At 42.8% G+C, this 15,877-nt stretch overlaps 2 protein-coding genes across 3 annotated transcripts in view; both read left to right on the top strand.

The window, feature by feature from the left end:
• The first annotated feature begins 4 nt into the window (after positions 1 to 4).
• On the top strand, positions 5 to 10,022 carry tmem203 (transmembrane protein 203). Its single transcript, XM_060913033.1, has 2 exons — positions 5 to 175; positions 9,115 to 10,022. The coding sequence occupies exon 2, from the start codon at positions 9,197 to 9,199 to the stop codon at positions 9,608 to 9,610; it is 414 nt and encodes a 137-aa protein (XP_060769016.1). The 5' UTR covers positions 5 to 175; positions 9,115 to 9,196; the 3' UTR covers positions 9,611 to 10,022.
• A 2,706-nt stretch (positions 10,023 to 12,728) lies between these two features.
• The window catches only part of tprn (taperin), a 74,812-nt gene continuing 71,663 nt past the window's right edge, over positions 12,729 to 15,877 (top strand). For both annotated transcript variants that reach the window (XM_060912276.1, XM_060912275.1), the window contains exon 1: positions 12,729 to 14,792. In XM_060912276.1, the coding sequence (XP_060768259.1) occupies positions 12,873 to 14,792 (1,920 nt within the window). In that variant the 5' untranslated portion in view covers positions 12,729 to 12,872. The remainder of the gene's footprint in view (positions 14,793 to 15,877) is intronic.

Genomic DNA, 15,877 nt, shown 5'->3' with positions numbered 1-15,877 from the left:
GCTTTGTGGCCATATCGGTTACCGTACAACGTCATCATTCTGCGACGGCGCGTAATAACTTATCCCTATGCTATATTGATTATTCTACCTGTTCTGTTTCTTAGCTTATTTATCAGCGTTGATGCAGATATCGAAAATGTGACGTTTACGTTTCCAGGATGTATTATCTCATTCGGTAAGGTTTATTTTTTATTTGCAAATGTAGTTGGTTTTATTAGCGATTTCTGTTGCTATAACTAGCTTAGCTGTGACTAATTCAAATGCAGTAAAGTTGCAGAGCTACAGCTGTGTTTATTTTTTTTTAAAGAAAAGCGCCCAGATGTGCAGGGTATGTGTTACAGACTAATAAACATGAGCTGTTTTTTTTGTTATTAAGGATTTTAAAACAAGATAAATACTAAAACAAAGGCTGAAAAGGAGGGGCCGTGTAAGTGCGTCAATATAACATTCAGTTATAAAACTCAAGATAATCACAATTATTGTTCATTACTGAAGGTTGTAAATCTGTTGGCTTCCTTTTATTATCCTTAGTTTCATGATTTTATTTTTGATTATACAGTTTGTAAGTCAAAAGACAACCCAAACTAGATGCAGAAAATCTGTAAGATTTAAAAATAGTCCTGAAAAATCCTGTATCTCTTGAATAAAAAGACTAAGTTAATGTGAAGAGATTTCAAGGAGGGGCAGAAGGTTGTGTTTCTGGTCCTAAGTTTGATAGTGTGTTTTTAGAAGGAGAAGATTCTGTGCCAGAGAGAAAAATGGTGCACAGCAGGAGAAAAATGTAGCCAGACAGTATTTCTGTTCATTTGTGAAGACATGAGGACAACGTGCCATACTGAAAAGCAAAAAAAAAAAAAAAGGCAGTGGTTGGCATTGTCGGCTCTGGGTTTGAGGCTAGTGGGGGCTTTTCTGTGTGGAGTTTGCCCATGTGTCTGTGTGGGTTTCCTCCGGGCACTCCGGTTTCCCCCACAGTCCAAAGACTTCTCTAAATTGCCCGTAGGTGTGAATGGTTGTTTCCCAAGCCTGGAAATGGGAGGGTTGTGGCAGGAAGGGTATCCAGTGTAAAACTAAACTCCAGTTAGTATGACCTGTGACATGGCAGTGACCCCGTACAAGCTGGAAGAAGTGAGTGAGTGAGTTTGCTCATAAACTTCAGTTTATGCCTTCAGTGAAAAACAAGCACTTAAAGGTCATAAGCAACGGCTGGAGATGAAATGTAGAATATCAACTTTGTCTAGAAGAATGACCCAAAAAGCAAATTAAATTTTCCTAGTGTCTAATTTGCACCCTAAAATTGAATAAAACGGTTAAAATATACTGTTTTGCCCAATTTCCGAAGGTTTGTTTACATCTCACTTACGTGCACTTTCACCGCCAGGGGACCGTCGTCGTGACGTCATTTAAGCCAAACAGACTGGGAGCAGCTCTGTGTTTACCTGCGAACCGAGCACACGTGTACAGACTTTGGTTGTGAGAGGTTGTGTAAAATGTCTGATAGCGATTTTGAAGTAGGAACTCTCCAAATTAAATATCAAGAGGTGAAACCATATATGTATGAACCTATGGCCTGAATGTGGCTCACTGGTTTGACCGTGCGGCCTCGGAATCGGACAGCGACTCGGCTGACTCTGATCGCGGTGATCCCGGAACCCAACAAGACTCGCGCCCAAACGATTTATCCTGGTAGTTATGATAAATTCTTACTTTCATCGTAATACTAAATAAGAGCCCTTTTGAAGAATAATTAAACCGCCCTCCCTAGCGGATATCGGTAACGATTACTTGACAGTGCGCCGGTAGGCCACATTAGCCTGCCATCCGCGGCATTATACTATTTACAGCCGACTCTAAGCGAGGAAATATCCCTTTGTCTCATTTCTACAATGATTGTACAGGATCCCTCAGGATTCTTGACTTGTCAATTGCAAGCAAAAGTAAAAATGTTTACCTCCAATCTTCTCCTTTTTGCTTGAGCGTTGCTGGTCCATTTCTTCTTTGACTGCTTGATTTTGTTTCACGCGCACAATCCACTCTCTCCGCCTCGTCTCCTCTTCCAGAAAAACAACCCTCTGGCTTCACGCACACGATCTACTCTCTCTGCCTCGTCACCTTTTTCGGAAAAAGCCAATCCTCTCGCTACGCCTCTTCTCCTCTTCCGGAAAAAGCCAATCCACACTTTCTGCCTCGTCTCCTCTCTCGGTAAAAGGTAAAAATTTCTTCCTGAACCGGTCCCGTTGTTACAGTTCATTGCATAATAATAAGGCATGGGGGTTTTCTTTGGAAATTCCTGAACGCACGTCTGCACTCGAGCTGAACGGCAATGTAAGTAAACAGAAGTGGACTCAACTCAAGCGGTTTATTTGTCTTAAATGACGTCACGCGCCGAGTGGTCACGAAAATAGCCGAACAGAAATTCGCCGCGATCCGCGCTAAGTTATTTTAATTATTACTCATTAACAATACTTCTTGGGACCAGAAGAAAATTACAGAGGGTGTTTTAACATAAAATTTCAAATGTGCATAAAATTAAAACCGTTGCCTATGAGCTTTAAGGATTAAATGCTGACTTTGTGTCAGAAGTAAACGCAGTTCCCCTTCGCATTGAATTTCAATTTGATCAATGGGTTGTTGTTGTTGTTGTGAAGTACTGAAATGCAATCACATTAATAATCACAGCCATAAGCAGCACTCAGCAGACATGGTTATGGTTGTAATCAAATAAGGGCTTGAAATTGCTATTTTCCAGGAGGGGTGATTGTCATATAAAGGAACACATTTTATAGGCTCATTGGTCCTCGTTTATCAAGCTGGATATGAAATGGATTTATTTGTAAATTGTTAGCATGCGCATCTACTCAAGAAATTTGGTATTCATGAACATTCTGAAAATCGTTCGTATCGTACCCATGTTCCTCTTGAGTGTGTGTAAATTTATGCACAAAGACTGATTAATGACTTGCTCAACTTCAAATCATATAATTTGCATGGATTACTGCACTTTTAAATCGGGAATATACTGTCAAGTTTAATTGCTTATTTTTATGACGTTTACAGGAGTGTATTCAGCAGACGTCCTGATCCCGGGTGATTTATAGAAGAGATTTGTCTCCATCAAAACACATCCTCATGATAGATAGATAGATAGATAGATAGATAGATAGATAGATTTATTAAGGTAAAAATTACATGCAAGTAGGACAATATACTAATCAGGGGCGATTTCTCAGAGACAACAAGGGAAGCCGAGCTTCCCCTAAAATTCTCTCCCCAAACTGCGGCATCTATGACGTTGAATTCTCATTAAAACAATAACATAATATATGCCCAAGATTGTATTTACGTTCATAACTATCCTGTAACTTATTTGAGTGATGTCTGACGAACTTGCAGTTCGCTACGAGAATCACCTTTGCTGCCAGGCTGTAACCAGCGTTGCCAGATACTGCTGACGTTTTCCAGCCAAAATATGTTCAAAACCCGCTAAAATGCATTTAAAACAGCCCAATCTGGCAACACGCTGTAACCTTTCTTCTTATTTCAATGGGCTCTATGGCTGGCAGCCGGGTATCCGTTGCAGTCTATGAGACGGCTCCGAACAGCCAATTTCGGCTAGTTGTTATTGGTTAAAATCGACAAAATCGTCACTTCCAGGGAAGCCGGGCTTCTCTGGGACTAAACGAGACAGTGGGAGGGACAAGAAGCCGGGCTGATGAAGGATTATTGGAGGTAGTGTTTGAAAGACATGAGGAGGGCCGGATCTGTCGGCGAGGAACACGGAAGTATGATCAGTCAGTCCCTAGCGGATGTCGAGAAAGTGTAGTCGTGTGCCAAAGTGCTGTCCAAATTTCTTTTCATATAAACGTTTCTTCTCATTGATGTCTCTGTACATTACTCTGTAAATAAATGTAAATATTACTCGTTGTGCTCCGTTGACTTTCATCCATTCTATCAGTTTGATCATTCGTGAATTCACTCATTTATTTCATTTGTAGTTCAATCTGGTTGTAGGCTAGCTTGAGCCTTATTGGGATCTGCAGTGCTAGCTGCTAACAGAAATTGGTGAAGTCTCTGGAAAGCACAACCAGCTGGTATGACAGGGTCACAGACCATTTTCTGGAAAAGGAGCGGAGGGCAGAATTTGTGCATAAATAGTGTGCATCATATAATGTTCATGGATCTGAAGTGTGTATATTGTTCAGTAATGTTAAGAGAATGGTGGGCTCTGTGTTATAGGTTATACCTGGGTATAATATTCAAGGTTCTGTGTGTTGCATAGCCTACCTGGTTATGAATTTCCAGACTGTGTTGCAGAAGATGTTCAAGGATGTGTTGCACAGCTGGGTGTTGTGTTAAAGACTCTGTGTTGCATATCAGGGTATGATGTTCAAGGCTCTTCGTTGAATAGCCAGTGATTTTTGGATGTTTGATATTTTTGATTAAGGATATGAGGCACTAGCCTGGCAAGCCAGACTATAACATGAAATGTACAAGCAAAAATACTTTCTGCCACTAGGTAGGGTTGTCTAGTTCACTATGCTAATGGGGCACACCTTTCTATGCTTTGATATCCGGCCTACAGGTTTTACGATGAATACGTAAAATGGGCTTCCCCTGTTTTAAAAACCAGCAGCCGCCACTGATACTAATGTACAATTGCACTAATTACATGAAACTAAAACCAAGGATAACACAAAGTGTAAAACACTTATTTCCATTGTGGTCCAAAGGAAAGTTTCAGGATGGTGCTGTGTTGACTGTTTAATCATGGCACATGGAATTATTGGCCCTTACCCTTTTTCAGCTCGCTTCAGCTCACTTCAGCCCGACACGGCTCGCGTTTCGACTACCAAAAAACAGCACGACTCGGCTCGCTTCAGCTCTGCTTAGCCCCTAAAACTCGCACGGTTTTGGAGTGGGGCTGAAGCGAGCCAAAGCGAGCCGAGTGAGGCTGGGGGCGTGAGCAGACACTCCCCTGTGCACTGATTGGTGAGGAGGAGTGTCCTCACATGCCCACACACACCCCGCGAGCACGCTGGGATCTGTAAACACCGCAAACCCGGAAGAAGAAGAATTACGAATTACAAGAATTTCTGAAGCCTTATGCGCCTCGCCTCATCTATACGCTCTTGCCAGTATCTGTTGGCGTTGTCGGTGACAACAAGCCACAGCACCAAGACCAGCAACACTAACGACTCCATGTCCTCCATGTTTATTGTTTACTATTCGGGTCGTGAGACTACCGCTTAAAAGATCACTGATGTCACTGTTTGCGCTGCTTAACGACATCACGTGACGTCCACCCACTTTCGCTAACTCCACCCAATGTGTCCACCCACTTCCAGCCAGCACGGTTCAGCGCGGTTGTAGTCGAAATGCAACCCCAACAGCCCCACTCAGCTCGACTCAGCCCAACTCAGCACCGCACGGCTCAGCCGCGTTTGTAGTGGAAAAGCGGCATAAGTGTATTATCAATACTAAATCTGTACAAATGGTACTAAGTAGAATAAAGAGAACTTTTTAATGGCATAAAAAAGAATAATAATAATAGGGCAGCACGGTGGTGTAGTGGTTAGCGCTGGTGCCTCACAGCAAGAAGGTCCGGGTTCGAGCCCCGTGGCCGGCAAGGGCCTTTCTGTGCAGAGTTTGCATGTTCTCCCCGTGTCCGCGTGGGTTTCCTCTAGGGTTGGGCGGTATTACGGTAAGAAGGTATCCCGAGGTATCCAAAAGTACCAACGGTATCGGTCTCATTACCGTCATTTTAAAAAAATATATAATATCTAAATAAATATGGAGTACATGAGGTCATAATATAAAATAATAAATTGAAGATCATCCCGAATAACTGTGTGATCGTATTTTCACTAATTCTATCAATTTCCTAAAGAAGTTCTCATCGCGTGCAGGGTTGTTTATGTCGTTACCATGGCAACCCTGCGTGACATTTGGAGTCTGACAGAAAGCTTCGCAAGAGACTGAGACCGCGGTTGAAAGATGGCAAGTCAAGATAACGAGTTAGTGGCAAAAAAAAAAAACAACATCGGCAGTGTGGCAGTATTTTGGTTTCAAACCAAACGAAAAGGGAGAGCCAGCAAACACAGATGAAGCTGTGTGTAAAGTATGTAAGAAGAAAAATCGAAAAAATCTAATATGTCCCCTAAGGCACACCATAGCCCGGGGTACTCCACTTCCATGAGATCTCTCCAATGAGTTGCGTTTTGAGTAGGTTACATGAGTAACAACAAGGTAAAATAATATAACGTATGACATTTGGGATGTGGGTAATAAACGTTTGAAATGTCATCTACTGAAGAAACGGAAGAAAACATCGTAGCGTAAACCGTTAGGTTTCTGGTGGGAATTAGCAATGCGCTTGCTATCTTTGTTGGGTGTGTTAAACCGTATGGATTTAAGTGGAATAATTGTAAGGAGTTATGTGATCAAGACAACGTTTTAAGCAAGGTAAGGCCATTTGATTATTAATTTCCCCGCCATGGCATGACGTGGGCCCATATGATTTTGCCTTGTGCAGCTATCACGCATTTGAATTAGGTTCGCCTCATTTGCGCTGAAGAATATGGTTTATCGCGCAGTCTAAACGGACTTGGATTCTTTTTCTTTTCTTTTTTTTATTTCCCATGCTTGAAAGGGTATGATCCTGCTCATCGTGTACTTTTTTTGATGGAGTAGGTGAAATAGTGCTGCAAATGGCGTTTCAACGCAGACATGTGTAAACGACAGTTGAATGCTATTTTCAAGATGAAGGAAGAGTTGCGTGATGCTTTGAAATATCTCTTAATCCATTCATCAATGCACAAAATTCGCTTTGCTGCTTAATCCATACCACAATGCACATAATTCGCTATGCTGCTTTTAAATAGTACATTTGAGGCATAGGCGCAGGTCTTAACAAGGTCCGCCGGTATAGGCGCACGTTACACAGTAGGCCGAAACAAAATATTTTTTTTCTCGGTAATACCGTATACCCCGGGAAAACACAGAGACAGTTTAAAGGTATCAAAATTTGGATACCGCCCAACCCTAGTTTCCTCCGGGTGCTCCGGTTTCCCCCACAGTCCAAAGACATGCAGGTTAGGTTAACTGGTGACTCTAAATTGAGCGTAGGTGTGAATGTGAGTGTGAATGGTTGTCTGTGTCTATGTGTCAGCCCTGTGATGACCTGGCGACTTGTCCAGGGTGTACCCCGCCTTTCGCCCGTAGTCAGCTGGGGTGGGCTCCAGCTTGCCTGCGACCCTGTAGAACAGGATAAAGCGGCTAGAGATAATGAGATGAGATGAGATATTGGCATGGAAGTGAGAAAAAAAACAAGCAAAAAAAAAAAAAAAACCCTTTCACTTTGTTTTATCTTGACCCTCATCTCTCAGATCACACTCTCAGTTGTCTATGTACTTGACCTTTTATGGAATTTTGTGGGCGTCACTAAATGCAAATGAGCTGTTTTGGGAATGAGCTTTGCACTATCCGGGTGATCAACCTGTAACGTATGCATGTACAGTACTCTGCAAAAGTTTTAGGCACCCTGTTTTTTTTTTTTTTTCTTCCATACAAACTTTTTGTTATAGATTTATATTTTATGACTTCTCGAGTCAGTACAAAAACATTTTAGAGTTCCAAACATTCGTTCATTTTCCAGCACAAAATTTAAATGTTACAGAAAAAAAAGCCTGTATCTGAGCAGCATATTATATAAGAGCACACTTTTCAGATTGAAAAAGGAAACATAATGAAGGCTGCTGGGTTTTGGTGCAAAATGAAGAAGCGAGTGTGACAGTCAAAGTGTCCAGAAGAACTGGGGCTGGTTCTGGAAGATGCTCAGTAAAACCTACAGCTTATTTCCTTATAAAACTGCACTCACTGGACCTCAGACTACGAGTTTTTTTTTTTTTAAAGTAAAGGGTCGTCTCGCACCATATATTAACTTTGTTTCATTTATTATGGTTTAGTGATTACTGTTTATAGCATTTTTTTAAAATGTTGAAATATTTCATTTCACATCATTTTTTTAAGCCATTTTTGGTCAACACTATTTCTTTACCTGTGCTTAAAGTGCATATCACGGGTAAATTCAGGAGCAAGATCAATGTAATTCTCCTATTTTATATTAAACTTTGGTCAAATATCTGTCACATTCTGCATTCTCTGCAATTTTTTTTTACCTTGCGCAATACCAGAAAAATTCAGTTGAAATCAAGCCATTTGAGGCGAATTGGTCCGCCTCTGAAAAAAACTTGGCATTTGGATTTCCCGGCAAACATTGATTTTCGTGACGTCGCGTGCGGGACGCCTCATTCTGAATCCTACGCCAGCGCTGGTTTGTTTGAGAAAACGACCTGGTGGTTTTCTGCAAATTTCTTCAACGTTATCGCGTAATTATTAAAATGGCTAACAGATGTATCGTAGGAGGGTGTAGCAACACCAATCTTGATGGGATTAGTACTCATCGTTTCCCAAAAGACCGGACAATGAGAGAGAAATGGAAGCGCTTGGTCTACACAGGCTGTGCACTGAAACCGTGCAAAGCTCGCATAGCCTGCTGGCGCTTCCGTAGGTGACGTCACGAATCTGGCTCCAGACTCCCTTGGGATTTTTCCAGACACGTTTTGTTATTTTTTTTTCTGCTGTAGACAGATGGCCTTGTGCAAAATTACCCTTCTGGATGAGTGTGTAAAGGGACATACTTTCATATAAAAAAAAAAACGAAATTGGTCCAGAATATGCCCTTTAAAGCCCATTGTGTTTTCCTTCCTGCTGCACTGATTCTTGAGCTCTTACTCATAAAGCTATTCCAAATTACTATTAAAACATGGTGTTAATGTGACTAAAAAGACAGCTTACTTGTGAAATTTTTTTTTTTTAGACTGAGAAGGATGATCATCATTTATCAACGTAATGAAATTACTGTTGTGTTTTCCGATGGCATCATTCCATAATTTCCCCCATCATGCGTGTTTTTTTTTTTTTAAATCTGGCACAGAATCCTATTCTTGTAGTAATAGTCAGTTTGTAGGGTGTGGACCTGTACATGGATTTATTCATTTTTTTAAATAATCCATTATAAATGATTCACTGATTCATTCTGTCTTTTTATCATTTCAGAATCCAAAAGGCAAAATAATGATCCAGTCTTGGTGAGCTGCTGGCCTAACATCCCCTAAAGCAGTCCGAGTCGCATCACACCATGCTGTTCTCTCTGCGTGAGCTGGTTCAGTGGCTCGGCTTTGCCACCTTCGAGCTCTTCCTCCATCTTGGCGCACTGCTCGTATTCAGCATGCTCGTGGCTCTGCGTGTGGACAAGGTGCCCGACCTGAATTGGTGGCTGGTGTTCGTGCCGCTGTTCGCCGCAGACGGCCTCAGCACCTACTTCACGGCCATCGTCTCCATCCGCCTGTATCAGGAAGGCGAGGAGCGGCTGGCGGTTCTGCGTCTGCTCTGGGTGCTCACCGTCCTCAGCCTCAAACTGGTGTGTGAGGTGCTGCTTTGCCAGAAACTAGCTGGCTCCAATCAGACGCGTGACCTGCTCTTCGGCCTCGTAGTCTCGCCACTGTTCGTCCTCCTGCAGCTGCTCATGATCCGCGCATGCCGTGTGAATTAATGTGGACATGACCGACCATTGCCATTTTAACTGTTTGACTTTACTCATGTGAACTTGAATCAATGTTTTTAATCGTTATTTGCTCATGTGTACATTTTAAATCAGAAAGCGATTTGGGTACAGTTCAGAGCTGCAGTGTAAATGATATTCATACTTTTTTTTTCTTTTTTTTAAGTATGGTTTTGGCTCAAATGTATAAACGGTGTCATTGCAGCCCGTAAATCCACTGTGGGTGTGTGCGCATGTTTTTCGTTTTGCTTTTCTTTTTTATTTCCGATGTCCTAAATGCTGAATGATGTTCCTTTCTCTCTCTCTCTCTCAGAATGATGTTGCTCCTATTCCGTCTATGTAATGACAAGACCATGTGTGTGTGCGTGTGTGTATATATTGTGAATAAACTGACGTACATACACTTTCATTTGTCTTCTCCATAATTCCTATAAACTCTCTATCATTTTCCATAAACTTGACCTCAGGTAAAGCATTTCTTTTTCATAATTTCTTTTTCTTATTGTGTTTTCAGTGACTCTACAGAGTGTCATTTTAGTGACTTTTAAGTCCGAATTAACTTTGTATTTTCAAAGTGGTCTGATCTGCTTAACTCCTGCATGTGTTCAAATTTAGACTAAATGGTTACGTTTTTACCCGCAAAACTCGCTTAAATGAACGTAGTTGCATACAATTGCACAGATTTGTAGCAAAATGAAATTAAAATTGAGTTTATTTTAGTGAATTTGGGATTGTAGCTACAATAAAAGCTGGAAGTGTATCAATATATTTCACTTGAGAAAATATTCAATATGATGCAAGCTTTTTCAAATGTCACTAAGTTTTGGAAACAAAACACTGAATATTATAAAGTTTCATATAGTAATTAGTCAGTCTGAGGTGGAAGGTTAAATATTTATAAAAAATAAAATGAGCTAGACAAGGCTTTAAATTAATACTGTAGTATGTGGTGGCTTTGTGTGTTTACCAAACCAATCCACAGGTGTACTGAGCATGGACTGACCGCCAGATGGCGCTGCTGTGCAAGATAAATGACTCAAATTCATTATTTTAGGAATCATTTGGAAATGATTCGGTTCTCTGAAATGTCTACTATTGCAAAATCAGTTTAGTGCTGATTATCACATCGCTCTAGGATGATCAGAATCCAGTTATGACCAGCTGGTAGCACAACACTTATTTTTATTATTATCGTACACACATTTTTATTATTATAAAAATAAATTGCTATAGCACACCTTTTACATGCCATGTGGCTAAAAAGCTTTACATTTTACAAGAGTAGAAGAACACTAAAACAAACTGATGACAACCTGATTTGATTTATTTAATATATATTTACACTTATTTAATGTCATCAGTGTCTATTTGTATGAGACATCATGTCAGCTTTTTTTTTTTTTTAGTTTAAATGGTTTCCAGATTTGAACAATCCTGAGACTTTGACATTAAACACAGACTACAAGGGTACAGATTTTTAAATGGACAATTTCCTGTGTTTGGAATTACATAATCATTACACAGAAGGACTCTGACTTTTTATTGTAACTGAACTTTGGCTGGATGTTATTTATGACTGCTCATGGCCATGTTGTATGTGCTACAGCCCATTGTGTAAAAGTCACAGCTGTACAAAGCCACTACACCACACCCACAACCTAGAATAGACTCTCTCTCTCTCTCTCTCTCTGTCTCTCTCATTTATATATATATATTGACATGAGTCAGGTTTAAAAGAATATATAGCTTATTTAAATAATTTCTTATAGTCAGAAACGCCCCTAAAGACGTACTGATTGATTTTATTTAGTAAATTCAATGTATATACATACAAACAATTGTAAATACATTAAAAATACATGGATGACACAAGAAAGTGAAAATACTTATTTCCATTGTATTCCATATTCAGCTATATCATAAGTCAGTCCCTAATAGATACAGCCTATCTGTATTTATGTCGCCTGAGGCTAAATAATCTGATTACAACTGGATCATGAGGCATGTTTATTTCTCCCAGCTGGTTTCCATTAGAAAGACAATGAAATGAAATGAAATGAAATGTTCTGATTTACAAAGAGTTTAGACTATTTTATTTATAAAGGTCAGTATTTTTGATCAGTCCCAGGTTCTTTGAGCTTTACTCTGTTAAAACATACTGTAGGTCTATAAATACCCTAGGGTTTTCTTTTATCCTCAAGGTTAATTTTGTTTGTAAATAAAACGAGGGTGTGGCTGGGCGGATGTGACGTTGGAATTTATAATAGAGAATGAAAGAGATGAATAAAGTGGGCGGGGCGATGTGTAAAAAAGAATAGGCGTGTCTCGAAGCTCCAAGAGCGAGTGTGATATTGTCTGATTCCTTGTCTGTCTTAGAAAAAAATTCAAAAGGAAGATAATGACATAGAATTATTAGATTTCTGATATCTTATGGGTGGTAAGGTGTTTTTTTTTTTATTCCAGCTCATGTGGGTAGCTATTAAAGGAAATGAAATGGCTGATCAGTTGGCCAAAAAATCAGGAAATAAAACCTATTATGGCATTCATTACCCTTTTACGACTTTTCATATCACAAAACATATCAAAGATGGCAAGGCAGATGGGAAAAATCCCAAACTGGTACCAACTTGAAGCAAATATTACAACACACACACCACAGAAACAAACAAACAAACAAACAAACAAACAAACAAAGGATAATTACAAGACTCAGATCTGGAAAATACCACACCATTTTTTTTTAAACCTCTTGTGGTGTAAAAGAAAATGTCAAACACCTGCTTCTAGACTGGATCAAATATCCAAACTTATAAAATAAAAAGAGAGAGAGAGAAATAAACAATTAGAAAAGTTACTTTTACATAAAGAATTGTATTATGACATTTATGATAACAAACTCGTATTTAATATCGAGTGGGCGTGTCCATAAAAGAAGCTCAAGCCAAGAGCGAATGAGAGGCAGGTTTGGAGAGTAAAGAATGACGTTAGTGATTACAGGTGCAGGAGGCGGGGTACAAGCAGGAGGCAGGATTAGATTGTACAGCCAGGAGGCGTGGTAGAGCCAGGAGGCAGGGTTAGGTTGTACAGACAGGAGGCGTGGTACAGCTAGGAGGCGTGGTAACGCTGTACAGGCAGCATCACGCGAGAAGAATGAGCAAAAGGACGAGAAAGATGCGCGAATAACCGCTTCCTGAACGCTTCTGGTTGCTCCGAGTCGGTGTTTCAGTCTCGTCTCGTCTCGTCTCGTCTCGTCATGTCGGCCGGGGATATCCTCCGCCAAGAGGCAGGCAAGGAGGGCTCGAGAATGCCGGCCTGGAAACGAGAGCTGCTGGAGCGGAGGAAAGCGAAGGGCGGCGGGTCTGGGCCAGGTGTCGACTCGGTGTCTTCTCGGGTTAATGGCGAGCTAACGGGAAGCGGTAAGGATGAGGTTACCGGAGCGCATTCTAACCGGACCTACACCATTACTCCTGCGGGAAAGCGGAGCGCAGCGGCCGCCGCATCACCGGAGAAAACAAAAGAGCCCAGCGACAGAGCAGCTGAGAAAACAATAACGGACAACGGCGTGCTCCAGGAGAGCCTGGGTCCCATCAAGGAGAACCCGTTTATCAAGCTGGAAAAGGAGCGCAAGAAGCGCCGGGAGCGCGACACCACATCTCGCCCGCTGCAGCACATTTTAGAAATGTACAGCTCTGTGCCCGGGATACGAACCATCCGGGCCGAGAACATCATCATCATCGAGTCCGACCCGGATTACTTCCGCGCCTCCGGGACGCAGCAGAACGGCACCGTGAGCGGATACAGCTCTCTGAGTGACCTGCTGGAGCGCACGGGTAGTCCGGTTACCGAGATCCACGCCAAGGAGGTTGTGATCTACGACACGGCGCTGAGCAAAAGCGAGGAGAACCTGAGCACGCTGGGTCGGGCGAGCAGCGAGCTCTCGGACCTGGCGCAGGCGCAGGGCACGGTCAGTCGCATGCTGCAGAAATTCGACCGGAAATACGGCAAGTTGCACGGGAAGTCCCGGAGCTCAGAGAACCTCCTAGACCTGGACACGAGTCCTGTCCTGTCGCGTCCCCGAGCCAGGTTCTATCATCCAGATGTGGTGCCAAAATGTGCCCCGTGCCCACAACCTGGCTCTCCTGTTCGCATCCCAGCATCCTACAGCCAGTCAGTCTTCCAGTCTTCTGAAAGGAAACATCACGAGTCTCCTAATAGTTCTGAAGACAGCAGTCCTGTCCCTGGATCCCCTCAGTCGGTGTCTTCCTTCCGACGTCGCTTTGAGGTCGTAGGGGGCCGCAGAGACGAGATAGAGAGGGGCCAGTCCAAACCTGTGAGAGAGAGAGACTGGGACAGCACCGATGAGGTGTCCAAAGCTAAGGTGCCATGCTCTCCGGAGAGCCACTGTGCCCGTGCCGAGTCCTTGGCGAGCGCCACGTTGCCCCTTATTTCAACCAGATTTGAGATCCGGCCTTCACCGCGCCCGGATCTGTCTACGTTGCCTGCCAGCGACGTCCAGGCTCGTGCCCTCGCCAACCTGCGCCTCCAGTCCCGCAACTCTTTCACCGTCATCCCCAAGCGGCACGGGGTCCCGTCGGCCCCCGGCAACACTGCGCCCTCCAGCCCCGTTCTCTCGCCTGCTTACCCACACGCGGAGGAGCCTTCAGTGCCAACACCCAGTCCAGCTTCCCCATCTCCAGAAAAAATTCCCATACCACCGGTGCCAGACAAAACTGACCTGATACATCCTGAAAAACCCAGCTCGCCCACTATCATCCTGTCACCCCCTGCGGCTGATTCGCTCACAAAATCAACAACACCCCTTATTCACGAGCCGGCTCTCGAGAAACTGCCCATTACTAACATTGATGACCTAGTGGTGGAATCCTCGCCGCCTTTCCCCAGCCCTATGGTGCAAAGGAGGAAAGGAAACACATTTACAGTTGTCCCAAAGCGCAGGACTGAGCCCCAGCCTAGCACTCCTCCTGCCCCGGAGCCTACCCAGGAGCCTGCTACAGTGCCACAGGGGTCACCGTCCTCTGCGGAGGCTCCTTATGCCCACCTAGGCACGCTACTGAAAAAGCGCTACCCGGCGGTAGAAGAAATCGAAGTAATCGGTGGATACCTGTCCCTGGGCCGATCCTGTTTGTCCAAGACTGGCTCCACAGGAAAGAAGGTAAAATATGACTTTAAAAAGCTTGTGTAAATTTATTGAGGTTTTAACGCAACACATGCATGTTTGTCACGTCACGTCAGAGGTAAATCATAAAGATTATGCACTCGAATCCAGTCTCGGTGATTTTACTTTATTAGTTGTAGATGAACACGAGGTCCTGCTGTAACTGTGTGTGGTCTCCATCTCAATTCGATCACAATTCCACATACGTTTCCAAACGTAGTAACACCTACTGGTGCTTCACCATGTCGTCATATACCGTTTTTAGGTTATTTTTATGGACTCCTGCCTTACTCAGGTTGGAACATGAGGTTATTGTCCGGTCAGTCTAATCAGATGTTTACTTAAGTCCTGGAATTTAGTTTGGAAATCTTGACTTGAGTCTGAGGAATTTGTTTACTCCTTTTTTTTTTTTCTCCCCTTTCTTTACTGGTATGTTTTTTAAAATCAGGTTGTCCAATCTCCTGGATTCCTGGAGGTCTGCCATCCTGCTAAAGGATGCAACTATTAAGCGTATTTTCATTTATTTTTTAAAATTAAATGCTCTATTGATTTAATGTCTTGCATCCATATATTGCATAATTCCAAGAACTAATATCTTAGGGTATAATATGATCATTGTGATGCACTTTTTTTTTTTTCTGAGGTACTGTGAATATTACATCTTCTCATCTCATTATCTCTAGCCGCTTTATCCTGTTCTACAGGGTCGCAGGCAAGCTGGAGCCTATCCCAGCTGACTACGGGCGAAAGGCGGGGTACACCCTGGACAAGTCGCCAGGTCATCACAGGGCTGACACATAGACACGGACAACCATTCACACTCACATTCACACCTACGGTCAATTTAGAGTCACCAGTTAACCTAACCTGCATGTCTTTGGACTGTGGGGGAAACCGGAGCACCCGGAGGAAACCCACGCGGACACGGGGAGAACATGCAAACTCCGCACAGAAAGGCCCTCGCCGGCCACGGGGCTCGAACCCGGACCTTCTTCCTGTGAGGCGACAGCGCTAACCACTACACCACCGTGCCGCCCTTCATTATTTCTCTTAATAAAATAAATAAAAATAATAATAAAATA

The sequence above is a fragment of the Neoarius graeffei genome, chromosome 28, assembly GCF_027579695.1.
Source record: "Neoarius graeffei isolate fNeoGra1 chromosome 28, fNeoGra1.pri, whole genome shotgun sequence".
Lineage (NCBI taxonomy): Eukaryota > Metazoa > Chordata > Actinopteri > Siluriformes > Ariidae > Neoarius > Neoarius graeffei.
Note: the sequence above shows the minus strand (reverse complement) of the source record. Positions and strands in the feature narration are given on the sequence as shown.